The 27,599-nt window shown below is 41.7% G+C and overlaps 2 protein-coding genes across 5 annotated transcripts; both read right to left on the reverse strand.

Annotated features, from left to right (window-relative positions):
* Positions 1 to 1,169: 1,169 nt before the first annotated feature.
* s1pr3b (sphingosine-1-phosphate receptor 3b) lies at positions 1,170 to 4,044 on the reverse strand. The gene is made up of 2 exons (XM_028974687.1): positions 3,850 to 4,044; positions 1,170 to 3,588 (listed from the first exon to the last, which is right to left on the reverse strand). The coding sequence occupies exon 2, from the start codon at positions 3,486 to 3,488 to the stop codon at positions 2,382 to 2,384; it is 1,107 nt and encodes a 368-aa protein (XP_028830520.1). The 5' UTR covers positions 3,489 to 3,588; positions 3,850 to 4,044; the 3' UTR covers positions 1,170 to 2,381.
* An 8,018-nt stretch (positions 4,045 to 12,062) lies between these two features.
* Positions 12,063 to 26,889, reverse strand: zbtb7c (zinc finger and BTB domain containing 7C). 4 transcript variants are annotated; one of them, XM_028974712.1, is made up of 4 exons: positions 26,692 to 26,889; positions 19,601 to 19,741; positions 14,628 to 15,962; positions 12,063 to 13,691 (listed from the first exon to the last, which is right to left on the reverse strand). In XM_028974712.1, exons 3-4 carry the CDS (start codon positions 15,947 to 15,949, stop codon positions 13,094 to 13,096), a joined length of 1,920 nt encoding a protein of 639 aa, XP_028830545.1. In that variant the 5' UTR covers positions 15,950 to 15,962; positions 19,601 to 19,741; positions 26,692 to 26,889; the 3' UTR covers positions 12,063 to 13,093. The 4 variants fall into 4 exon arrangements, with proteins under 4 accessions (XP_028830545.1, XP_028830546.1, XP_028830543.1 ...); XM_028974713.1 differs by lacking the exon at positions 19,601 to 19,741 and adding an exon at positions 26,500 to 26,584; XM_028974710.1 differs by lacking the exon at positions 19,601 to 19,741 and having other exon boundaries at positions 26,692 to 26,888.
* Between the last annotated feature and the right edge of the window lie 710 nt (positions 26,890 to 27,599).

Here is a 27,599-nt window from a genome sequence, read left to right on the forward strand (position 1 = left end):
TCATTGTTTAACTCTGTTCATGAATAATACTGAGCATGTATTCATTATGGGCAATATTTTTGAACTGTCACTAAGCGCAGAATGACATGAAAAGTGTGAGGATTGTACAACATTTTAGATAAAACAATTATACCAAATACATAATTCTATAAATATAATATACAACATATGATAAACAACAGCAGTTTCGAACAAATCTTCTGTTCATCCACAAAGTTAGAAAAAACTCAGTAATGATTTTCAAATTAGACTCAGCCTTCCAGGTTCTCCCCTTTAGCAGTACAGTAACAAGCATTTCTGCATGCAGGTTAGAGGTTGCCTTGATTATGCTGCTGTGGTCATATATTCTTTCTTGAGGATTTATGATCGGTGTGCAGTACATCTACACATATGCTAAAAATACAAGCATTTTTTTATTTACAAGTTGTTTGCATAAATGTGTTTATTTTAGTTTAGAATTAATGCATTAGAGAAGTTTATGTCCACTATTTTAATAAATGTTATTTGCCATTTTGCTGCTGACAAAAATTTTATTAAAACCATGGACTATTTTTATTCTTAGTCTTTTGAAAAGGTTGCAGTAATGCTCAAGTGCAGTATGTGAATGTAGGAAAACACATGCTGTTGATGTTCTCGGTTAAAGTCTTTCTCTGCTTTGTTCCTATGGACATTCTCAGCACATCTCATATGCGCTCACTGGGGTGATTTATACCTCATTGCAATTTCTTAGCCCTTTTCGTTCAGCATTGGTTAAAATTATTTGAATGATGAAACCATACCTTAATCTAATGCTATTGCACTTTGCCCTGTTGGATTTCAGACCATGGAAAAAGTGACCATCTGTTTATTTATCTTTTTGCAGTGTTTCTAATTTGTCGTTTCTATGACTAGCCATTGATGCAGCATGAATTGCATTTTTTAAATAAACCTGTCCAGTTTACTAAAACAATCCCTTAAATGTGGGTTACAAAAATTAAATTATGAATATTGATATGATTAATTTATGTATATATATATATGCAACAAAAACGCAAATTAAGGACTTTAATAGTTTTGACTTTCAAAAGTTATCTTGCTGAAACTTCAAATCGAATTCTTAGACACATAAAAATATGTTGTAATAAAACGATAGCCCTGTATTAATTGATTAAAAAAGAGATTAAAGAAAACAAATTTTAACACATTTAATTTTTAGACATGTGCATTTCCTTTTACTACCAGTACAGTTACATCCTGCTGGGAATGTTGCGTCTTGTACATTCACTTTAGAACTTACTTTGATTAAATATGGCATAAAACCAAAATCTTATTTTTTCCATTACTCAGAATAGCATTAAGAAACTCAGCAGAAAAGTATATTTTGAAAGTATACAAAGACTTAAGTCCAATCAATGTTTACAATATCATTTTTGGTTGTATGAGTTATCATGTATGAGTGCTGGCAATAAATCAGTTAATGTGTACTTCTCTGTACCATTGTCAACATTATATTAACTCCATTATTATTTTTATAAAAACAATACATTTTAAATTCATGCTCAAAAAAGCAAGCAGGCATTATTCCATTTTGTTATTATTTTGTAATAATCTATTACATAAATTGTGCAATATGAAGCTACATTTACATTATCAGATAACTGCTAATAAACCAACCAAAAAGGAAGCTATGACATTGAAAAACAAGGATGCTGCTTTCCTCTGGAAAATGTATGGCAGAAAAGTAAAACAATTAGTAAATACATAAGGATCTGCTATAGCCAAATTGCACTGGCACATCCTCAACATATCTTAAGTGCTTGTTTAAGTTTAACTAAAGTGCTGGAAAAAAACTCCTTGGTCTATTAAATATTTTTTATATATTTATTGGTGAAGAAGTTTGTGGTTCTCAATTTTGCCATACATTTTCTTTAAACGTAAATGTTCAATAAAAGTTTGTACTACTGACAAATTGACATTTTAAAATAATACTACCACTTCTATTGAGATAGAACCAGTGTAATGGCAAATGTGTTTTTACAAAAACAATTAAACTGAAATGAAAAGTAGAATCATATAAACAATACATTACAAAACATATTCACAAGAAAAAGAAAAACGATTATATTAATCTAAGCAAATGTTTAAAAATGCATTTGAGTGGCCAGCCTCTCAAAAAATATTTTAATAGTGTCACAGTGGATTTTTATTTCATCTGCATTAGCCAGTATGGGGTTATGCATGCCAGCCATGATTAACTGTGGTAAAGCACACAATGGCATGCAAACGTTTGGGCATGCAGTGCCACTGTGAACAGTAACAGGTATTTAAGTCAAAAGGCCTCTTTCTATATCTTTCTGTTTTTTTTTAGCATTTTTTGGTACAGTACATGAGAACATTAATCATTAATCAAAAGCAGCAGCCGTAGGCTTGTGTGCGACCACAATTTCTGGGTTTTCCTGATCGTTGGGCCTCTGGCTGTGGCCGCTGCTTGATTTGCTCTGGCTTTGATCAGAGTTGGTGCTACAGCAGGTGCCTCCTATGAGACAGCCACAAACCAGGCCAAAAAAGGCCAGCCGCATCTCTCTGCTTGCCAGCGTGTAGATGATGGGGTTCAGGCCGGAGTTCAGCACGGCCAAGGCAATGAACCAATCAGCCTTCATCAATATCAGACAGCTATGGTGCTCACAAGCCACGTCAGTGAGCAGCAAGATGAAGATCGGCATCCAGCAGGCAATAAAAACCCCTACCACGATAATGACGGTTCGCAGAAGTGCCAATGAGCGCTGTGAGCTGCTGTGACTGGTGACTTTCCGTCCACTGGACTGAACCAGCATGTAGATTCGGGCATATAGTACAGACATCGCTAACAAGAGTGCCATGAAAATGCTGATGCAGAAGGCCACATATTTTTTGGAATAAAGTGGGAGGATGGTGGAACAGTCAGGGAGGTGGTTCAGACAGTTCCAGCCAAGTATGGGCAAAGCTCCCAGTAAAACGGCAACACACCAGCACGTCCCGATGAGTAGAAACACCCTGTACTTTTTATTGCCATCGTAAGGCCTCATTTTGATCATGGTCAAATGTCTCTCAATGGCGATCGCAAGAAGGCTACAAATTGAGGCACCAAGGGCCACAAACATGCTCCCTTCTCGCACAAACCAGACGGCGGGACACAGATAGAGGGTCTTTTCTCCTGACATCAGCAGATTTACTGTGTAGGCCACCCCCGACAGAAGGTCACACAGCGCTAGGTTTCCTATGAAGAAGTACATGCGGCTGTGGAATTTGTGGTTCCTCCACAGAGCCACGAGTACGACCAGGTTTTCCAGCACTATGAAACTGCATGCGACGAGGAAAATGATGGTTCTGGGCCCGAGGTCTCCGCCTGAGTCCTTGCGCCTGTCCAGCCTGCCAGTGTAGTTGTAGTGAACCAGGATCCGCCTGTTAATGTCGTCGAAAGGCGCACAGTAGAGGGCGCTGTCGCTGAAGGAGAGAGCGGAGTCTCCCATCTTTCACTTTATTCTAACAAAATGTGGGAACTTTATAAAAATAACAATGAAAAAAAAAAGCCTTGACGAACGTCGACGTCCACATGAACTAGCGCAGTTCCTTGAGAGACACAACGTGATATATATAATGTGACCATTTCATTTCAAGCAAGCGATGCGCAACAGAACACTACAGTGCTAATAAACTGACTGACAAACTAACAAACTCGGACATGCAAGTGGTGCTTCTGTCTTAAATATAAATCCACTGAAGCCACCTATTAAATATCATTAAGAGTAAACTCCTGAGAATCTCATCTGAGCGCTGGGTGTGTGAATAAAGTAGACATTTCCTCGCATTTGGATGGGAGAACCCACTCACCACATATTCCGGCAGTTTGTGGACGTCGAGCATCTCCTCGAAGTCGCATTTCCCCGAGACGAGTTTTTTTTTCTTCTCTCTCTTCTTCTCAGCCTCTGCCTCTCCAGCGATGAAATAAGATTCGGCTTCTCCTCCCATTTCCCTTTTACAGACGGGACAGTCACACCCCTTCACCTCAGCGGATGACCGCATCGCGTCCTCACACAGCGTCGGCAGAATTTAACCTGACTTAAAACACTGAAGAACCGATGTGTTCACGTCCAAAAAAATAATGGTCGAGTTACAGGGACAGACAATGGTAGTAAGTGGGATTTGAGCCTGGCTCTTCTGGTTCACTGGCGAGTGTGTTACCCACTAGGATACTTCCACCCAGTTTCTGCTTTCTGTTTTAATCATTTTTTAAGGTGTCAAGGAGCCAGAGCTTTGACTAACAGCTGACCTGTACAGTTTAGCAGCTCCGGCGCGGCACAGTTGGCTGATTTTAGTTTTTCTTATATGTCTTTCTTCTGTACTGAGGAGACCTTATCACAGCTGAGAGCTCCTCCCTTCATTTTTAAGTTTTAAAATGTATTTTTGTTAGTTGCTTCATTAAAACGAAAATGCTGTTTGAGTTCATGTGAACAAAACGTGTTGTGACTTTTGTGTGATTCTGCAGACCCGCAGGCTTGGGTCGTGGTATTTGTTCAGAAAGAGCGGAGCCGGATTTGGCATGGGCGTGGTACTTGGCCCAGACAGCACAGCCGATGGGAAGGACCACACTAGTGCAGCCACTGGTAAGGTTTGATCCTCCTCTGCAGGAAGGAAGGGTGGGGATGCAGCCCTGTCCGTGAATACAAAGAGGTTGTAGCAGCTTACATTTCAGCAGGATATGCTATTGAAAAGGAGTTAGGCCCTATCAATTATGGGATAAATATTTGTGCATGCCTAATAAAACTGTAACTGACACACTTCTAATATTTATTTCAGACTGCCCATATCTCAGATCTATCAGATTTCAATTGCCTTATAAAACAGTAAGTTATGAGTTAATGATTATTACAGTGGATTTGTTATGGACTTTTAGGTCCTTTGCTCCCTAAAAAGGCCCGGCAACTGTGAAATTACCTTATGACTGGCCCTCAGTAAAGGTGTGAACCTTCACTGGTCTCACAATTTACAATTATGAAAGCACCAATTATCAATGCATCACAGTGCATCCCACAAATTTTTCTACATTACTTTACGTCAGTGGCATGACAGTGAGATGAGAGTTAAGACCTTTACAAACAGACATCTGAACCAGGCACTTCTCTGGCCTTTGTAGCATCAGGTGAGCAACAGAACAACATACAACGGACTTTCACGTTACCATCAATGAAGTAATCAGTTCTGGTTTACTAGGACCCCAACTATGAATACAAACATTACAAACTGAACATCAGTACTTTTAATTGAAGTATTATTATCATCACATCATGTCATATCACTACTACCACCATTATTATCATAGTATTATATGCCATATACTAAATATATCCATAGACTAATATATTGTCATATTGCTGCTACTTGTCTGCCTGGTTTGTCTCGACCTGCACTGTATGTCATTTGTCATGTTTTTGTGTTGTGTGTTATTCCATCTGAACTATGTCTTTTAGCACACTATGAATCCCCGAAGCTGTTTACTTGTAAATGGTGAGATGACAATAAAGTTGACTTTGACTTTTTTTGCTCAGTTGTAGTTTTTCTTACATAAGTCAGACTATAAGAAAGTTACAAGTTAGAGCTGCTTTACTACAGCTGCAAAATCTATCAGGACGCAGGTCTTGCACGAGCTCCTGGCCAAAGCACGCTTGGGTTTTTAAACCACAACCACCAACCATGCTGAAGACTCAGCGCCATATTTGTAGCCCTGCTCAATGGGTGTGTAGGTTTAAAAAAGAGAGAGAAGAGGAAATTAAAGACACTGCCTCCTCATAATTACATGTGTAGAAACTGTCTGAGCCCTGGACTCTCTGCTCAAATTAAGGCATTAAATGGGGTCAAAAAATAGAGAATGAGTCACTTTTTGATACTCAATTTTCTTCTTTTGTAGATGACATATCAGACCTACCTCTCCTGAAATGAAATTTTAACAGAGTCACTTTAACACCCATGAGTCCAAGAATTTCATCATGGAAAATATTATCACATTGCTGTCTGTTTAGGAAAGTAAACAGAAAATGTACATTCTGGTAGTTAGAGACAAGCTTCATATTTAGACCCCACTGAACCACATTGCAATGAAAGGGGTATGGGGGCTTAATGAACAACGCAAATGCTCTTTCACATACATATCCTCCTATTATGGAAACTTGAGGTCTGGCCATTTGCCATTCACCCTTCACTGGTCCTCACTCTGATATCAAGCAAGTCACTTATTTAGTCATACTTCCTCAGTACATAAATATTTATTATTTAGTGTGTTGTTATATTACACGTTAAAACATCACTGTCTTTAGTGTTCTCAGGGATGACAGTTAGGGTTGTCCACCTTAACTTAAAGTGCTTTGCTACAGACTCCCTGGGGCCTTAATGCATTCAGAGGCTCTGTTTAGATTGCTTCATCCCGGAACTCACCATATATCTGTAGCCTGTGAAGGATTCAAAAATCGAAAGCTTTTTGTTTCTGAGAGCTTAAGAAAACAATCAATGGTGTGCTCCACGTGTGTCTGTGACCCTGTTATGCTTGTTTTTTTTTTTAAATGAATAGGAGTGAAGTAGGTAGTAGCAAATGTGGAATAGTGGTTTGCTGGGGACACATGAGAGACACAAGTAAAAGCAGTGATCTTCAACATCCACTTGTGATTCAATTGACCAAGATGCATTTTAAAACAAAGAGAAGAGACAGTGATATGAGTGATTCAATGGCAGGTCTTAATGTTAAGAAGGGATGCTAACACAGCGATGATTGAGTTCATTCCACATCAAAAAAATGATAATGCCCAAGATTCATACACTTTTACAGTAACAAATTTACAATAAAAAGTTAATGTATCTTAATTCTAATGCAAACATATGTTCCTTAGTTTACTCGCTATCGCTGTACCAAAAAAAAAAAAAACAGATACTGATAATTCTTTTATGTCCTTTTCCATGGGGTTTGTAATAGGGGGACAGCCTTTCTGGCCTGAATTTGCGACTAGTTTCAACACTGACTGTTGAAATTTGGTGATTTAGGTTCTCAGATTTAGGTTCAGTTGAGTTCTACTTCACTAAGTTTCACTAATGTTCCACATTTCTCTAGAAGTCCTTTTCAGTTCCTTATACAGATACCTATAAGTGAGATTGCAACCAAATGTTCATAACAGTTCCTTTGGCCTGGAGCATAAGATGACAATAGCATAGATGCTGTAATGCCACGTCAGGTTAGTGAGTGAGGCGCAAGCACTCAACATTTAATAAACAGAAAATAATAATAGTGTCACGGACATGACGCTCAGAGCACGCAAGTGGCCTTCTGCCGGCATGATTAAATCTTGGCTGCTTATTACTGTTTGGGGGTCATGTCCAGGTGTTTTGGTTTGGAGTTGATTGGGAATATGGGGGATACCATCACTGGGGGTTTGTGTGATTAGCATATGCTTGTAAATATTTTGGGGTATGTATTTTTGTGTTTTTGTTTTCTGTTTTTATGATATTGAAGTTCTCATTTGTATGTATATTTTTTTGAGTGTTGGTTTGATCCAGGAGGAGGGGCTATAGGTGGGTTAACCCTGTAGTAGGCCCGAACGATCATTGAGCCAGGACAGCTGAGACCGGAGGCAGACGGTGCCATTTAGTATTGGTGCAGGACCAGTTTGGGTTAGCCTGTCTTTTGTTTTCTGTAGTTTTTTTGTTCTTTTCGTGTTTGATTTATTTTTGTAACACACTTGTTTGTTTCATGTACATACTTTTGGGGGAAAATTATTTATAAAATGAAGGAAGATCACTTTTTGATTCATTTTGGGCCTCTCTTTTGACTCCGTCGCCAGACATCCTGCCACAGATGGCCAGAAACACAGAAAACTAAAGTAACATGGCATAAAGGGTTCAAAACGACAATGGACAGATCAGAACCCATGTACTTATGTGAATAGGTGTCATAGTACCAAGGCATCACAGGCACAGGAAGTAGGGATGATGAGAAAATGTTGCTTGGTATTATGAGCTATTATAACTTGTTTTATTCAATGATTAGGTGATTCATTCAATAGTTTAATTACAGACCCCCAGCATCCTTGCAATTAACTGGACAGAGGCCTGTTTTTAGTCCAATCAGAGGCATAGAGCCATAGAATGGTTTTGGATCTGAACACGATGGCTTCTGGCAGTTTAAATGATGACGTTTATTGGTCTACTTGCAGTTGCAATTGATCTTCATCCACCCAGTTTTTGATCGATCATGAATCGTAGAGGTGATATTCAAATAGAACTTATCTACAAATTTGTTTATTATTTCATATAAAGTCAAGAGGACCACACAGTGGTGCAGCGGTTACTGTTGTGGACTCACACCTTCAAGGTTGTGAGCTTGAATCTGGGCTCTGGCTTTGTTGCCCCGGATTTCAAGTTTTCGACTGCCGGCCAAACTAGTCCACACATAAATTGTCCATAGGTGTGGATGAATTATGTGTGAATGGTGTGCTTATGGATTGTGCAGACTGCAGATTATCCAATGCAGATGTGTGAGTCCCTAATAACAGCTTAAAGAAAACCAGATCGTCAGGCAAACACAAAAAAAAACTATAGAAAACAAACATTTGCACTGTTATTATTATACAGGGGAATGGAGTGTTATGAATAATCTTTATGTCCATTAAATGTCTGACTGCTCCTGCACAAATGGTTTTCTTTCCTCATTGGTTGCTGAGACAACACAACTTCAAGGCTGCATTTGACTGGACTAGTGTTTAGATGTGACTTTATCTGTGGTTTCCTCTTGGGTCTATTATTACAAGATGGTAAGGTGCAATAAGTTATGGAGGACTAAAATAAACTTCCCAGAATTAAAGACTCATCTCCTCTGTCGTGGTCTTAGTAAGTTCTCGATAAGTACAAAGGAGAATAGAAGCAGAAGGCAACACTACTCACACATCAGTGGAGTTGGAAAGTTCTGTAGGTAAACTAGGGATGAAGAATGACAAGGAAGGTTACTTTTTACTGTTAATACAATTGCTGTTTTGTTGGAGAAAGATATATAGGTGAAGTAAATGTGTTTGGTCAGTATTTGTATCTGACCTGTTGTGTGTACGCACAAAAAAATCTTGGAGTATAGCTGGAAAGACAGCATATTTGCCAACAACAGGCTGGTAATTTTAATAAAGATGAAATTTTCTCTCATTATAATCATTATAAGCACTATCGGCTTGGTACAGCGTGCAGCTCCGCAGTAGGAGTTTGAAGGAATAGAATATTCTCAGAAAAGTCTGAAAAGAATTGTGAGGAGCAAAACAGTTGAATCCAGAAAACATTATCCAGAGTAAGCAAGCAACAAAGTGAATAAATACAACAATGAGCAGGCAGTGTCCAACATGGCCACCAGTGTCTTATACTGGACTTATACTGGACTTCTGGACTCAGTGAGACCAGCAGTCTCACTGAGACTGCTGGTGCCCCCTGTGGGCCTGCTGGTGACACAGCAGCTGTGACGGACGGTAAGGTTGATGTGTTTGGAAACCCGAAAGGTCCCCATGAAGCAGGGTCCCAGCTTTCGGGTGTCGGAGCGGACTGGCAGCCCATGGTTGGAAATCCAGTCCCCAGGGTAGAAGAGGAGGGTAGGCTGGCCACAGCAGTCGGCCTTGACTGCAGGGACGAGGCCATCTGCCATATCAGTGGGGAATCATGTGGGCTGGTGTCCCAAGGAGGCCTCAAACAGGCTGAGGTTGGTGGCCGTGGAGCAGTGTTGGAGTTCTGCGTGGAGGAGATGATGGGACAAAGAGGGGGGACAGGCTGAACAGTAGCATCTGAGGCACATCTCCAACCTCCTGGTTGATCATCTCTGTTTGGCTATTCGACTCCAGGTGATAGCCCAAAATTAAACTGATGGACACCTCCAGTTGTCTCCAAAAGCAAGGCCCCGTGGCTGCTGTGTGTCAGCCTTGTGGGTAGGCAGAGTGAAAATTAAGCGGGTGAAGAAAAGTGACCACCTGGCCTGGTGGCTTCATTTGGCTTCTTGGATGTAGGCCAGGTTCTTTTGGTCGATCAGTACAATGAATGGATGAACTGCTCTGGAAGCCCAAGGAAGTTCGGGTCCACAGGCCATCAGACAACTGAACACTCAGGGACTTTTAATCTATTAGTTGACACACACACACACACACACACACACACACACACACACACACACACACACTCTACCTCTTATGTTGAGAATATATTTCTATTATATTGTCTGTTACCGGTGTATGTGCACATTATTACAGCAGTGTTTGTTGTGTTAACCTCATTTGTTTCTTCATTATTCATTTCACTGGTTTTTAGCTCTGATTTGTTTTATTTAAATGTTATTCTTGCTTGCACTCTATGTACCTCGGTTTGATGATGTCACATAAGTGTACTTTATGTTAGTATGTAACTTTGTTTAAATGTGACATGTAGCACCTGGTTCTGGAGAAATGTTTTGTTTTATTATGTACTGTATATGGTTGTTTTTGTCAAATTTATGATGAAATATCTTCATCAACGAACCTTTTTGATTTGAAGAAGATGAGACGAGACATAAATGCTGGTCATGTGATGATAACTATATTGAAATATACCATGTAATATATATATTTGACAAATAAAAATGAGACCAAAAATGAGACCAAAAAGTAAAAACTATAATAATGTCTCTTCACTAGACTAAAATATTAATGGATAATTCAGACTTAAATTTCACTTAAATGCTCAGATTTTAGTCATCTGAAACTTGACTAGACCAAATGAATATTGATATGACTAAGACCAATAAAAACTATAATGGCAGCTTGACCCAAAGACTAATCTAAAACTAAAATTAACATATGTAGCTGAAATGACAATAAAGTCCACTTGAACTTGAACTTGAAATATGCTATTTTGATACAACAGCACCCTCCAGTGTTCAATTTAATTTCCAACGAGCAAACGGCAGAGACTGGGATAAATTCAACAACTTTCAGAGAACAGTTCACAAATAAATTATTTATTTGAAGATATTTTACGTTCTTTAGATTATATTTATTTCACATACAATGAAGTTTTATATGTGATGCAAGTTGTTTACTAAAAAACTAAACATGAAAACAATACATTTTCCAACATGCAGTATTAGTCAGACATATGCAGAATTTAAAATGATATATATGTATTTAGATATGCGCCGGCAGGATGTGTGTTTTGCGCATTTAGTGTGTGACCAGAAGAGGGCAGAAAAGACACATTTTAGAGTAGGTCGGTGCTGCTTATTAACACATCAACTGTTCATTATATCATGTAAAAAAAAATTATATATTTGTCACAATAAATGTTTATTTGTATTTTATTTATCCACATATTATATTTAGATTTATATTTTTTACAATGTTGCAGCTGCAGTGTAGTAGCTTTTTTAATAACTAGATATTAAAATTGTACACATATATGTATGCATTTTGTATACTTTATGTATATTTTAATAGAAACTGAACCATAGGAATGGAAGGGAGGTAAAGTGCATTGTATGTTTTTTTTTGTGTTGGACTAATAATTAAATAGTGCATTTTTACCAAGGTATAAGATATATAAATGCACATAATAAAACTATTCACTTGATATATTTCAAGAGAAATCCGGATTACTGTATTTCCTGTAAAATACACAAAAGTTAGTATTTTAATTAGGGCTTTTTTGTTAAATGGAATTTTTACAATTTGAATGCTTTGTCTTTGTCCACTGTAGGTTCAGGGGAAGACAATGAGACATAACGAGTTGTGGATCAGTGAAAAGACTTCATCCTGAAATGCAATTTATGAATCTTACAGATACACATACTGATCACAGCGGCTGCACATCCTTTCTGCTATTTGCAAGCTCTCGGACTCACAGGTGTGTGACATGTTAGTGTCTTTAAAACATCTTAGCATATAAATATAGCCAAGGCCTGTTTAAATATGCATAAATAGCTTCAAAATAGTTCATTAATCTCAATTTAACAATCATGAACTACAATACTCATATTAAGTGTAGGTAAAAAGATGAGCAATATATCAAACTGATGGACAAATTCCCTGTTTTAATTTCTTATCAAGACAAGCACCTGCTATATAAACATTCAAAGTGGCAGACAAAATTCAAGGTTTCAAAAAATAAAACTTTTAACATTTAAGCTTGCCAGAGATATAACATACAAATAAAAACTGGACTTTCAAGTTTGTTTTGAGATCACACATCTTTGGGTGGTTTACAATTTTAAAGAAATTAAAACAACCACAACAATTATTTCACCAATAAAAGATTTGTAATTTCTTTGTACATATTTACACTAGTGCAGACAAAAGTTTGGACAGCTTAAGTGGAAATAAAATCAAATGCATTCGATGATGGTACAAATCCCCTACTGCATATCAATTCTTTAAGGTGTGAAAAAGCTAGGATGTTAGTTATTTTATAGAGGATATTTGACATCTATATTTTTTTTTATTTACTTATCCAAATTTAAGGGATCAACTGAAAACTTCAATGATTAATCGAACAAATGTAACACTTTCAATGTACGTTCAAATTCATTATTTCCAATAATTTATATTTGTTATAGCACATGATGATCTTTGGTAATTTTTTCTTATTTAATAAAAGACTGTATGTTTGCCCCTATTAGAAAACTACGACATCTTTTCAATGAACAATGTGCATAAAGGGGCTTCCTTTATAAAACTGCCGTTGGAATGTCTGAATATCATTTGAATAGGCCTATATATGTAGAGGCCAAAATTCCATATCTCAGTACCACCCTAATTGACCCTATTGTAAAATCATCATAAATAGAAATGCACACTGATACAACCAGAACCATACAAAAAATTACATCTTTGAAAAGTACTCTATTTAAAATCCCTGTAATCTTTATATAAAAAGGATAAAATGTCACAATTGCAATTTGTCTTAATCTGATTCTAATTCTTGCATTTGAACAGGCTGATTAGCAGTCCCGCAAGCCTATAGCCTCTCTCAGTCTGTGTGCGCGTATGTGTGTCTGCTCATGTGCTTGTGCGTGTGTGTGTTTAAAGAATTTTGGAATGTTTTCTCAGTTTGCAGCCTCTGGGATGGGCGGGGCTCGCTCCAGCCTCATGGCCCAGGAGTCGGCTGACGGAGGTGGGAAAGGGAACGGCGGGATGGCCAGTGCGTCCTCACGGGCCAGGGCGAAGGCGAACACTCCCCTCTTCCTCTCCACCTGGCCCAGCGTGTGGTTCCTGTCTACCATCCGGCCCTCGAGACTCTCCCTGCCCGCCCCCTCCGAGTCCCGCAGCGTTCGGCCTCCCTGGGGCCTCCTCTCTGCCACGTGTGGGGCTGGCAGCAGCCTGCAGCTTGCCGAGAGGCCCTTGTCCTGGTGGATGTGGGGGTCAGCGGGTGGAAACAGAAAGTTGCTGGTTCGCCAGGTGGCCGGCTTGCGGCCCCGTCGCGGGCGCGAGACTCGGCAGCTCTGTCGCTTGACGTGTCGGTGCAGGTGGTCGGACCGCGTGAAGCTCTTGTAGCAGTGCTCGCACTGGTAAGGCCGAACCCCTGTGTGGATGCGAAGGTGGTTCTTTAGGTCGTAGTTGTGCACGAACTTGGAGTTGCAGTGCAGGCAGATATAAGGCCGCTCGCCAGTGTGCTTCCGCATGTGGATCTTCAGCTTGTCCTGCCTGCAGGGGGAAGAAACGCACAGGAGCGCAGATGAGTCAGATCACAAGTTTTAAAAATCCCTGTTAAGCCCAAACAAACATGGCATCACATGCACTGTACCCAAACATTCTGAGTCTGGCATTAAATATGAAACTTGCTTCATGCTTTGAGAAAGGTGATGACACAAGACCAAAAAAGAGCAGAGGGATTTAGTGATTCACAGTTTCATATCATATGACTGCATGTCGTGTGGTTCATGTTGCTCTAGTTCTTTAAGTTTTGTCATATGCCTCTGACATGTATGACAGATTGAGTTTCTGCACTATTAACGCTTACACAATTGGTGTTCAATAGGGTTTTGGCAAATAGCGGAAGCATGATGGTTATATTTATTTCCAGTCAGTACGTTTCCATGCACTTGACCTGGTACAGGAGGGGTTTATTGACCCGTGTCTGTCTGACTCCACTATGAAAGGTGGCGATATACCCTCTTTTGGCTTCTTATGTATTCCATGTTGACCTGTTCCAGTTGGCCTGTTACATCACAGATCATAACAACGAACAAACAATTTACTTGGCTCAAAAATTGGTATAATGATGACCTTTGCAGCTCTGTGTGATTCATCTGTGCTTTTTTTGTTTTGCAGATGAGATGTATTTTATCCTATATGGTTATGATTTTATATGAAAGACATTGGAATGGTTGTGAAGTGGGACAACCTCTGCTGTGCTTTTTTGAAATATTTATATTTATGCCATTTCTCAGACGGCATTATCCAGAGCGACTTACAATCAGTAGTTACAGGAACAGTCCCCTTAGTCCCCTACGAGTAGCTTGACTCCCAATTGAAATTGTGTTATTTAATTACATTTTTTAGTTTTAGTATTACTAAGTCTTATTGTCGTTATGCAAACATAGTGTCTGAATATGTTTTGGAATTATAATCATTACATACCGGGTAAAACGCACTTCACAGATGGTGCACATGTAGGGTTTCTCTCCAGTGTGGGTTCTCATGTGCCGAGGTAGTTTGCCGGCTCCTTGGATCACCTTGTTGCAGATTGGGCATTGCTGCGATGCCTTGGGCTTCATCTTCCTCTCCTCTTCCAGCTGCCAGGGTGGGTAGAGTGCCCCTAGATGAGAGGCATTGAGGAAGGTTAGGTAGGAGCGAAGGTCTGCCTCATCCTTTATCTGACCCAGCTGGGAATCTGGGCCCACACCCAACCCAGGGGCCATGAAGTCTTTTAGAAAGTCCCTGTTAAGGAGACCGGGCTGGACTTCCTCCTTTAGCTCCTCCTTGATGACCTCTTTCTTGACAGCCAAATCCAGGGGCGTGTTTTCTAATGGTGGTGGGTAAGGGTGGGAAGGATGGTGTGGATCAAGGAGCTGTGGGAAACCAAGAAATTCAGCAGCCCACATGGAAGGATAGAAGCCAGGGAGCAACGGGGAATAGCTTGAACCTCGGTCCAGGCCAGGCATCTTTGGGTACAGCCCTTCCTGCAGGAGCGATTCAATGGAAAAGTCTTTCAGGACTCGGCCCTCCAGGCCCTCCCCATCCCGGTTCTTCTCCAGCAGGTCGTTCTGTGTGTCCTGACACCTTGTTCCAGGCCTGTTGGCGCACTGCTCCTGCTGGGATGTTCCGGGTGGACTCTGTCCCCTGTCCCCTCTGTCCAGGACAGCCATGTCCTGGTTCTCAGATGTCTGGGTGGACTTCTCACTGGCATCATCCTCCGGATCCTCCTGTTCTTCCTCCCGAGACTCTTCCTCCTCCTCATCGTCCTCCATGTCCTCATCATCCTCCTCTTCCTCTTCATCAAAGTCATCCTCAGACCCTCTTCCTCCTCCTCCTCCTCCTCCTCCTCCACCACCCCCCTCTTCACCGCCTCCACTGTCCATGATTTCCAGGCACACATTGATGATGCAAGGTATCTCCAGCATCTGCGCAGCGCTCAGGATCTCTTTGACATTTCCGGCTGTTACGGTGAGCGTGGAAGTGTAGGCAAACTCCAGAATTGCTGTCAGGGACTCAGGGGCCACAAAGTTGATCTCGTAGATTCCGTGCTGCTCGCTGCTGTCCGAGGCCACGGTGAAGAGCTTCTTGAAATACTGGCTGCAGGCAGCAAGCACAGAGCGGTGCGTCCGATACTCCTGGTCCTGGACGATGAGGACCACATCACACAAGAGGCCGTCCCTCCGCTGTTCATTAAGGCAGCACAGAACCTCGCTGCTGTGGTTGGGGAATGGGATCCCAATAAGATCCTCCTCTCGGTGAGCCATCCTCAGGTGGAATCTGTGGCAAGAGAGAAGAAGAAGGCGGGGGGGAAAACAGAAAAACTGTTAATACTTAAAAAAGGCAAGTTTTCATTTTGAGAAACCTTTGATTGCCCACACAGTTTTATCACTTTCAGGTCATTGGTAACAGTGGTTTATCATTCTGCTGATGATTTGAATGCCCTTTGAAGAGGAAACAACACGTCACAGCAGAGGCGCACTTGAAAGATACCAAGATGTCGTAGCATGTCTTCCATGCAAACATTGTAACCATCCTAGAAAGTGCCCTCTGAGTTTTTTTTTGTAGTTTTCAGGGACACAAGTTTCTCATACAGGCACATATGCGTACACACACACACACACACACACACACACACACACACACAAAAACGCACACGTCTTTCTTTGCAAAACCGTACAGGAAGACAAAAGGGGTCAGGTCCTACTTTCCACCCTTCTGCATATTGGAACAAGATTCAGATTTCCCACGGAAACTGTGAAAATTGCACTTTTCAATGAACATTCATGCATGTTGATGCTCATTTGCTGTCTTTTTTTTCTTTTTTCTTATTCTTGTTTTCATTCACAAATCATCATTGCTGAATTTCCAAACATAAAACCACATGAATTGCCTGCATTAGGGCTGCTCCTGTTCATTTATTCGGAGCCATCAGTGAGCTGTACAGTTGTTTTGGCAGAGTTGTCTGTCACTTTCATTTGCAGCGTGAATACAGTTTAATCTTAGCTGTCAACTCTTGGCGGACACTGTAGGCATTTTTGGACGAGAGCTTTCATACGCCTAACCGCAGCAGTGCTCTTGACTGCATTCAAATAGCCATTGCCAATGCCAGAGTAAAACCATCTTATATTATAACTTATCTTGACTGTCTTAGTGTTCGAAACGTATTTTTAACACGCTGTTCCTTCCTTTTTCCACAATATTGAGTTCAGTGGTAACCAATCAACAGTTTAACATTCTGTACCCAGTTGCTAGGGAACAGTTGCTATAATTACCATTTTATACATATAGTACAGAAAACATGCCTATCGCATGTAGCAAGTGCAAGCAAAAGTACTTTGAAATGCCACGGGTGAGATGAAGCCGTTGCCCAAAAATCATCTTCCTCTTTCTCTGCGACTTTTAAGGACACACTGCTGTCAAAGCTGAATGTTTGTCATTTCCTGTTCTTTGCTGTATTCAATTTTTGTGAATGCTATGGGGAGACCGCTATTATTTGAACTACTGAACACCATTGTATGCATTTTATCCTCTCTACAGAAAAGGAAAAGAAAGATGTAGAGAGAAAAGGGAAAGGAGGGGAGGGGGATATGATTTCTTTAGAAGTTCCCTGACAGGTTGAGCAAAATAAAAAAAAAGAGATAGAAAGAAAGAAAGAGTGTGGCTGCCCCTCCCTGGAAAAGCCAGCCAAGTCAAACAGAGCTAAAACAACAGTGGTGGATAAGAGGCCATGGGGAGTGGGGTGGTACTGGGGAGGGAGTCCATGGGTCTCCCACCCACTCTGGAAACACGTGCAGCTTCTGTGGCCTCTGCTCGCCTGCAACCCGGCTTCGAACCCAGACACACGCAGACGCGCTCCTCCTAATTACACTGTGGAGAGGATCTGAGGAGGATGTGCCACATAGACAGAGAGGGGAGGAGGGCACCGCTTTCCCACCGCAGTGTCCTGGAGGATCACCGCCCTGTCCCAGCCACTTTAACCCTTACACAACTGGTGCCATCCAAACACACAGAGGGGATCATGGAAAGCAATGGAACAAGTGTAAAAGTAATAGCTTTGACTATTTCAAATTGCCCATTTTTGTTCATGTTGAATTAAGATCTTTAGGCACGGCATTCATTTATTTCTCGCACGGTGTCTAGTGTTATAGTCTAGGTCAGTAGACCAGTGACAGACCGATCATTTCTATGTATCCCTGCTAATGACCACCATCTTCTGACATGAAAATATATGATTTATTCAAATGTGACACAGAAATCCAGATTCCTCCTGGCTCTGCCTGTCTCTCACTAAGGGGTCAAAAGGACGAATCAGTTGAATCTGGGTTGACACCAGACCACAATTATGTGAAAGGTGCCTCTCCGCCATGTTACATCCATTTCTCTCATTCAGTTACTGTTGTGATGTAATGCAGGACTGAAGCTCTGTATTGTTGACAGAGGATCATTTATGAACGATATGTTTGACAATTGAATAAATGCCTGCCGGTGGTATTCAGACAACTTCCTCTGAAAAACAAACTCTTGTCTAACAGTTGATGGCTGAAAAAATATTTGCATTAAATGGAAATTATCCAACTTCCTTGCCCTGCAATTGCATTTTTAAAATGAATTATTTTTACATTTATTGTCTTGTTATTTTCTCTATATTTATTGTTTATCAATTAATAAATTGGGAATAATATTTAGAAATAAAATATTTTTTTTACAGTGAACAACTAAAGGAATTTTAAAAATCTCATGATTGTCACCATCATTACCCCGGTATCTTGGGATTCGTCGAATGGGGGGAAGAGAATCAGCGGCAAAAAACTTTGGCTTCACCTGTACGGCAGGATCCAGTGGTAAATTGGCTAAATCCTATTGTAAGTGAGCTGGTCCTATGGGAGATCATTTGAGGCCGAGTCCAAAGCTGTTTCCTCAGGGAGCCCTGAAGCCCTCAGGTTTAACCTATTAGTGCTTCCAGCCATTTGACTCCTGCCTCTACAGTGCCACTCTAATACAGCCTGGGTGTTTTCTGCATGGTTTCTGGAGGTAGTTACATGCCGAGTAGCTTAGTAGCTGCACTAATGCAAAAATAGTAGCTGGAGTAGCTGTTCGTAGAGACTTACTACAGGTGTTAGCGCTTGAATTTGTGGAAACAAAACACATTAGCGTCGTTCAACAATGAAAGCACCTTCAGCCATTACAGTCTTACCATAAGAATATGCTGAGACATTAGCTGTCAATAAATCTCCCAAAATGTATTACTTGAATCTAAGAATTAAGTGAACAGAAAATACCAAACCTGTAACCTCTCCCAAACTGTAGACAGGTTGACGGTGCAAACAAAAGAGATGGCGTCATGCTAATCCTCATATTTTGTAAGTGCGTGAAGCAAGAGCAAAGTGTCCTGACTCACACAAACAGCCATTTTATCCCCACCACTCTTTCACTAGCATTAAACAAATGAATAGATTGGATTTGCTTTCTTTTCTTCAACAGATTCAACTTTCTGTCTCACCTATATTTGTTCATCGCTTTCCATTGTGGCAAGTTATTGCCAAATGTGAAAAATCCGGTGAATTATTCTTGAATTTGTATTTAAACTCTCGAAGTGTCATTGATTTGGGGAGAATATATATCTGTTCAATGGTTACCCCAAGGATCATTTGTTCTGGTCCCACCAATTAGCAACCAAATTTTCTGTAGACAGCATCTACAGAACAAGCAAAATAAAAATAATCAGAGTCATCAAATTACCACATCTACAGATCACAGAGCACTGAGTTGCAGAGATATTTTCACCCATTCACAGTACACACACACACACGCTCAACATCCCGCTGACAAATTCAAAACACACATTCACACACATCACGAAACCATGACAACTCTCCCGAAATCAGGTGAATTCGCAGAATTTGATCTCCACCCACCTTGTTATCTCTTCAGGTTTCTCTCTTGCCCACTCTCTTTTGTTAATCCTGCGACTAAAAAAGTGATGTTGAGTTTGGGTCCCCTCACTCCATGTCTTTCGTTCTACAAAGGTTCCTGTCCATTCACAGCTGCCTGTCACACTGTCCACCCATTCACAAAAAAAAGAAGTAATAATAAATAAATAAATAAATCAAAGAGAGTCGGAGAGGAAGAATATCCAGCAACCCGGCAGGATGAGGAGGAACGACAAGTGTCTGAGGCTGAATGAGTACAGTCAGGCTCTCGGCTCGGCTCGGAGGCAGGCTCATCTGAGTCGCAGCAGGGAGGGAGGTAGGGAGTGAGGGAGGGAGGTAGGATGGGAGGAAGGAGAGAGAGAAGGAAGGAGACGGGAGGAGCAGAGCCAGAGCAGCGCTACTGCCGAGTGGAGATGTTGCGCCGCTCGAGTTTTTATGGCAGGGTGGGTAGCTGAAAGATAATAATACCCGGTCCTCCTCCACAACACAAGTTAAGCACAGTGTGTAATAAGGCCGTGGCTCAGACACCCTCTGATTTGGGTCAGACTAAATGAATTTTTAGTTTTGTTAGAGTGGATTTTAGTAAGGAAGGAGTGGGCCGGAAAAAAAAGACAGGGGGGTTGTTTGGAGACAGAGTCAGAGCGAAAGAAAAAGGCCAGAACACCTTTAATGCACCAGTGCTACAAAAAAATGAGTTGGCACCTATGCTGAAAGTCTAAAGTTTGGAACTTTCCCAGCTTACAGTAAGATGGGTGCATTGTTACGGTCCTGCTAATGTCACTAACCCACCAGAACACCAGCTATAACTCACCTTCTGTGGCTAGAAAGTCTTTTGCAGACATTTTCATTAAATGAATTAATGCTCTGTTTATAGGTTTTAAACACAAATGTATCATTTCATGCTGTAATGATAATTATCACATTGATTTTTATTTAAAATTGTATTATGGCAGGGAAATAATCCCGGTTTAGCAGGTAATGGCATTTCAGCGTCAAATGCTAAAGATGAATGATTTATTCTAGTTCTACATTCATAAAATACAGTATATAATACAAATATCCTTTCAGAGAGAGAGAGAACACACGCGACTGCGGATGACAGAGAGACCAAGTGCTGGTGGTGAGTTGGGAGATTCACCATGTCGAACACGCACTAATCATTTTCACACAGTGTTCGCCGCGTTCAAAACAGGATGACCACAATTTCCTGTTGATTCCTTGCAATTTCATCATTCGGATCAAACTTACTTCACACTCCTACTTTCAAGAAACTTTTTTAACACAGAGTTAAATATAAAAAAAAATTGATTAAAAAAATTTGGTTAAAAATATGTATATATATTTTGTAATTTAATGTAATTTTTTAATAACCTTATTAATCCACTTATTATTAATAACCCACTTTGCCCTTCCTGTTATGGTTATTCTGGGTATATCTCTTGGTTATTTTGGTTATGTCAAATTAAAAAATAAAATGAAATAAGACTATAAAGTGCACCAATGTCATAATACATAAATAAAAGCAACATGCCAATTCACTTTTTTTTTCTCTGAAAGGAAACATACCAAGACTGAAACCGTAAAAGGGTACAATGGAGACCCTGCACTAGTCACCAGACTGAAGGAAGCTGTTACTCTTTTAAGTGGTAAAATGTGGCAATAAGGAAATAATTACTCTTTGATTGTGTAATATAGAGACTAGAAGGAGAGTACAGTGTCATTTCAGTCTCTTTAGTCTTTCTGAACACAAAGTGTTCAGATTGTCACTTCATTATGTGGAAATGACCTGTCTACAGGAAAATACGGGAATCGTCTGACAGACGGACCAGAAATCATTTGCGTGGAAGACAGTCGACAAACAAGAGAGAAGAAACTTCCACAATTAAAAAAAAGCTGCTCCCTCCCTCATCCAGAACGGGATGGTTCCTCTTACTGGCTGCGTGTTGGTAGCAAGTTACAGTGCAGTTTTCGGATGATGGGGGCCAGGAGGCAGGCAGAAAATCCTAGATGACATCAGCAGTTTTTTATGCATAATTATGTGATTCTGACAAGTCAATACATCATACGGCAACTTTCTTAAAAGTAATACACCTCCGTTTCTGTAGTAATGCAGTGTATGAAAACCTAAAGGCACTTTTACTGGTACCTCTAGGTCCAAACATTTTTAACAATGAAGACAGGACCCGTATTGACCACAGCTTTATTCCTGGTTTTGCACGGTTTTGACAATGATGATGTGAAGTCCTCCGAGACTCCGAGCACTGTATATGGTACAGATACAGACCAAGCCTCCTGCTAACAACGCGCAGACATCCAGCGAGACAAGCAACCATCACGCGACAACGAGTTATCCCAATGCTCGGCCTGTTGTCATAGTAACCTGCTGCAGGTATTTCTTCCAACATTATAGGTGTTTTGTATGACTGTACCTCTTAAGAGCTTCACAGAGCAACTCGACTTGTGTTGAATATATTAAACAACAACTTTTTGAATGACTACGGAAAAAAAACCCTTTGTTCCTTGTAAAAAACGCAATATTTCTGGCGTGTTTCTGGTTTTGTCTGGTGTTAGACTTGTGTAAGGGGTTAAGTGCCCTGCTCTGCGGTGCTTGGAGGGTTTCGTGCAGGCTGTTCGCGCCCTGGAGGACTGGGCTGAGTAAGTGTTGGGCTCCGCAGTACCTGTTTGCGCTCACCCGCTGTTCCTGTCATAGCAGGCAGACACAGCTCTCAGCTCAGAGACAGAGGGAGACAGAAGGAAGGCGAGAGAGAGAGCGCAAGGAGAAGGAGAAGACATTCAAGACAAAGGCCCAGGACAGTGTGATAAACTAAACCAGAAGAGGGGTGGCGCGTCGAGGCATGTCGGTCGGTGGCTAGGCTAATAAAGGCCTTTTTCATGAAATGGCGTTTCCGCCCGAGTCGCACATCCCTCCGCCAAGCTGAACTCCATGAAAGCGCTGCGCTCTTCAGTATTCTTTCTTTCAGTGACCTTTCTTTAAAGCGTATATTTCTGTCAGCAAAGCAGCACCTTTTTATTCCATCAGCACATCACTCTTTTCAACTTTGATCTGCGGCGCATTGCCAAAGCAGAACTGGGTCAGTGCATTAAGAGTTTAATAAAGTCGAGGGCGGTTGTAAAGACGTCAATTAGACGGTGTGTTGTGCCTTCTAGACTGTTTGTCGAGGTCTGTTTCAAAAGAGTGCGGTGAGAAGAGCCTGACGACTACCAGCCATGCCAGCCCGGGCCTGGCGTGCACCAGGTGCCCTCCCAGCTCCTTTGTATTGCTGGCCTCGTTCTGAGAGGGAGGCATGGGGAACGCCGGGGGAGGCCAGAGGATTGTGGGAAAGCATTAGGCACCCCCACAGTTCCGCTAACTCCAGACAGACCCTTTGGCTCCCAGACCTCCTCAGGTGGGAAAACCTTCTCCAAGGACAAAGTGCACACGCTCACCCACCCCCACACACACACACACACACACAAATCTCACACACCCAGACAGACACAAACTGCATCTTACTGAAAGGCAGACACACACAGATGACTACGCGGTGGACAAGTATAAAAAAAAAAAAAATGGCTTCAAGGTCATCGCTGCGCCCCCTTTAAACTGCCGCCATTGGGAGGATCTACTGATAGACCCACTCCTAGTTTTTGAATGGTTTTGTTTTGTCTGTCTCTTCTGCAGTGGGCCTGCTACTCAGGGGAGGCGGCTGCGCTCACACAGAGTCTACTGTACAAGCTGCTTTCGTCTGATCAGCGCTTTGTTGCGCTGCTGAGCGGCGACTGATGGGGGTCTGATAGTGAAGTGTCGTTGGTGCGACTCTCATGACAGGCTGCGTGTGAAGAGGAAATGGATCCCAGCAGCGGTGTGCTTTTAATCTACATTCTTTTGCACTTTGTGCAAAATTTTGCTTTGTGCACGGGGTGGTGATGCGAGTTAACCACCAGTTTTTGTGTGTGTGTTTCTTGCTGGAAGTTTATGACAGCCATTGTGTATATATGTACATGTGTATATAGTCGATGTGTGACTGAATAAGTGTGTGTGTGTGTGTGTGTGTGTGTGTGTGAGGGGTTTGGGTGAGCAAGGACAGCTCAGGCTCCTGGTGGTGATAACGAGGGGGAGGCTAGCCTCTGTCTGCCCTCCAGCGATCTGCCACCTCCTAATTAAAACCAGCCAAGCTGGAGGGCAGGGGAGACAGACGTCTGTCATAGCAGGAGCGCACAGACTCACACACACAGACGCACACACAGCATCATCTGTGTTTTCCGTATATACCAAATCTGTATAAGCTCCCAATTCGGTCACCGTTTTCTGTGCATTTCTGTTTAATCTGGGCTGAATGGCTTTGGTGGATGAGTGACAGTACCTGTAATGCGCCTCTAAAAGTGATGTGTGTCTGGATGGGTGGGTGGGCGGATCAATGCAGGCCCTGTTTGAAAGAATGATAGCCCACACACTCATCTCCTAATGCTGCCTACCCCTACTCTGCTCGCCTCGCCTCGCCTTGCCTCTCCACTCCACAGTGGGTGGACCCACTTTTCTAACTGAAATCTTTTAAAAATGATAAAACAAAGGATTCTGAATGTGTGCAAGAGATTGTGTGTCCTTGTGTGGGGGGTTCACGTTTCCATTTTGCGAGTTCTCTTTATATATATGCATTCATTAATTTATTATTGCCAGCATTAATTTGAGTGCCATGATTAAATGAATGAACAAATAAATAAATAAAAGTTCCTGCTTTGCTCAGGAACTGGTGAAAAGAAAAGTCAGGGGGTTGCCAGTGGTTACAAGGACTATTTGCGATGAACTTGGCCACACAGGAAACACCTACATGAGCGTAGACGATGTGCAAGAATTTGAGGCGCATAAAGGCACTGGTCTGACTAATGCAAACCATAACAGAGAAGGAGATACTGCTTCAGACACCATTTATGGTTATCTGATTATCATATCTTTTTCAAAATGGACATATTTTTATGACTTACTTTTTAAAATGTGCACTACGCTGTCATATTATGTGCAACTTTGATCCCAGTCTGATTGCTGCAGCGGTGTCAGGTTAACGTCACACCTCCCGGCTTCTTTTGTGTGACAATATTCTCAGGAAAACACGAGAGGCTGGGTAAGTTGAGGACAAGCTAACGCTTCACCTAATTCCTATCAATCTCGGTTTCGGAGGAAGAGAGGGAGTGACGGAGAGAAGGAGTAGGAGGAAAGGAGCAATGGACCTCGATGTGTGCATGTGTGTGTGTGTGAGGGAGTGTGTGCATGCCTTTCGGGTTGAGAAGGGCGGTTCATGAGTAAGACGGAGTACACAAATCCCCCAAACCTTTTTGGCAGGGAGTTGGCCCTGTTCCCACCCACAGCACCATCCTCAAACCTCCTCCCACCCTCTATTCATCTGTAACACACACACACACACACACACACACACGCAAACACACAAGTGAACCTGAAAAACCAACCTGCATGTTCTATTCTATTCTACTCTTTTCACTTCTGTTCTATTCTACTGTATTGAGTCCAGAACCAATTTTTTTTAAAGAAAACCTCAAAAGTAAACCCTTCATCAATAAATGGTGGTGAATGTGTATCACACATGGCCATTCAAACATTCTCAGAAATTGAGCAGACGCTCAGTCTTTGAAGGCGTTTAGTACCTTTCATCTTGCTCTGAACTGAGCACAATTACAGTCACTCACAACAAAGTCCCCTTTGCTCTAAGCCAACCTTGGTTTTCTTAGTAACACAGACGGTGAGGTTCATAATGGTTACTTAATGCAATGTATGTCAAATTGAAATCCTGTACGTGTTGTAACTGTGTGGCTCCAGTTCTCGTTTAAGGTCTGTGTAGAGCTCTGATGTGGTCAGGAATATGGAGGTGGTGGGGGTGTGGAAGGGTGAATTTAGTGTTGGTGGAACGCGGCTGATACGGCCCCGGCTTTGTGCTGCCTGTTGTGTTCCCACACAGCACAGGCAGACTAAGTAAATAAAAGGAGACCAGCGCTGTAATGTACGTGAACACCCCAGTGTAAAAGTATCCCTGGAGTAACAAAGGAGGCTCCGGGATCAGGTTGATAAACCCTGTCCGGTTAAGTGAAAAGACAAAGGTGTGGCTCCTCTAACCGTGTAACCCTCACTCCTACTCTTGCTTTCTCCTCTCATGGCGTCACATCCCTATCAATAGCTGAGTAATCGTTGAACGGTTGAGCCATAACGCAAACATTGACCCGCGATCAGAAAGTCATTCGTTTTCATCTGGACTAAAAGGAAATCTCCATGCTGAAGGGCAGCAGTCAGCGCTGGGCCTTGCGGGGTGACAGGGCGCTATAAAAACTGATGGGGATTTATCCTCCTGATATATATGCCCCAGCGCCTCACCTCAGAGGAACACATGTCCTGGATCATTTTAAAGCCATTATTGATAAACCATATAAATTTGAATTCACATAATTGCAATAAGAGTTTCTGTATAAAGACTGTGAGATTATTAATATTACACATTTCACAAAAGGAATTTTTTTTAAACATGAAAACATGCTGATGAAACAGATCAGTTTATCAGAATATTTAAATACCTAATTACTGTTTTGAAATAAATATAAGGCTTAATAGAAATATATGTTATTAACATACTATTGATGCAATTGATACAATCATGCCTGTGAGTGAGATTTAATTCATAAAAAAATAACACAGGAGATTAAAAAGAAGAAACTAAAAAAGCATGTGGTATAATGTTAAATTATCAATGCGTTCTTGGTGAATGGGAGAGGACTGGCCTATACAGGTCTGTCATCCCCTGCCACCAAAATGAGTCTAGAGAGCGAGGGAGAGAGAGAGTGAGACAGAGAGATGTGAGTGATCGAGCTTTCAGGACTGATACCTCTGTGGTTCACAGGAGGAGCTGTGGGGTAAATCCAGCCAGCGAACATCACGAACCCACACCAAACACACCAAAAGTGAATCTGCTGCACTTCAAGGGATTCAGAGAACAAACACACAGAAGCCAGAGAGAGCAAAGTAGAGCATGAGAAGGTAGGAGACAGACGGAGGGGGAGAGAGAAACATTGCTGACCTTTCGTCAATGCTGCCTGAGTTTGCAGTTCCTCTGGTTTCCAGTCCCTGTCAGGAAGCAGAGTGCCGTCCTCCGATAGAGGTGTGCGAAAGTGAGAGAAAGGCGTCAAAGTGCGCGAAAGAGAGTGGGTGGGGTGGGGGGCAGTGGTGTAGAGTAGCTCACTTTTCGCACACAAGGTGTGTCACTGATTCAGGACTGAAAAAAAAAACTCCACCAAACAGTTACAGAGAGACAGAGTGAGGGAGAGAAAGAGTGAGAGAGAGAGAGAGAGAGAGAGAGAGAAAAAACAAAACAAGCACACACCCATCGACCAACACCCCTCCCTCCAAACCAAAAGTATTTGGCAGCCGTCCCCAGTCATCCACCTGTGCGGCTGGTGGGGCGGGGAGAGGATCAACGCACACAGCAGCCCTGCCTGCTAACCTGTTCCTGGGATGGGGAGCCATGGAGCCAAAGAGGGAACACAGAGGCAATAATGCAACAATCGGATGGGAAGAGTAAAAGAGTAAGAGAGGGGGAATGACAGGCAGACAGACAAAAATAGTTAAAGGACATAGGAGTCAGAAAGAGCGGGTGCAACACAGAGAGAGCTAAGAGACAAGGTGAGGAGGACAGACAAATGTTGATCTGTGTTGGTACTATTTGTACAATATTTGGTCAACCGCCACTCTTGGAAGGATCTCGATGAAGGTTAAATGGTACAAATAGTTCATATAAGTTAGGCCAAGTCCCACATTACCAGGATTCCTGGTGTTTTCCCATCATTTCCATGTGGCCCTAGTGACCTTTGGCTGCAGAGATTGAAAATGAATATGTTTCTAATGCCTGCCTCATATTGGGTGGGTCTTCCTTTGCAGCCTAAACAGGTTTGACCTGTTGTCAGAGTGGACTGCACATAGCCTCTGGTG

The sequence above is a fragment of the Denticeps clupeoides genome, chromosome 3, assembly GCF_900700375.1.
Source record: "Denticeps clupeoides chromosome 3, fDenClu1.1, whole genome shotgun sequence".
Lineage (NCBI taxonomy): Eukaryota > Metazoa > Chordata > Actinopteri > Clupeiformes > Denticipitidae > Denticeps > Denticeps clupeoides.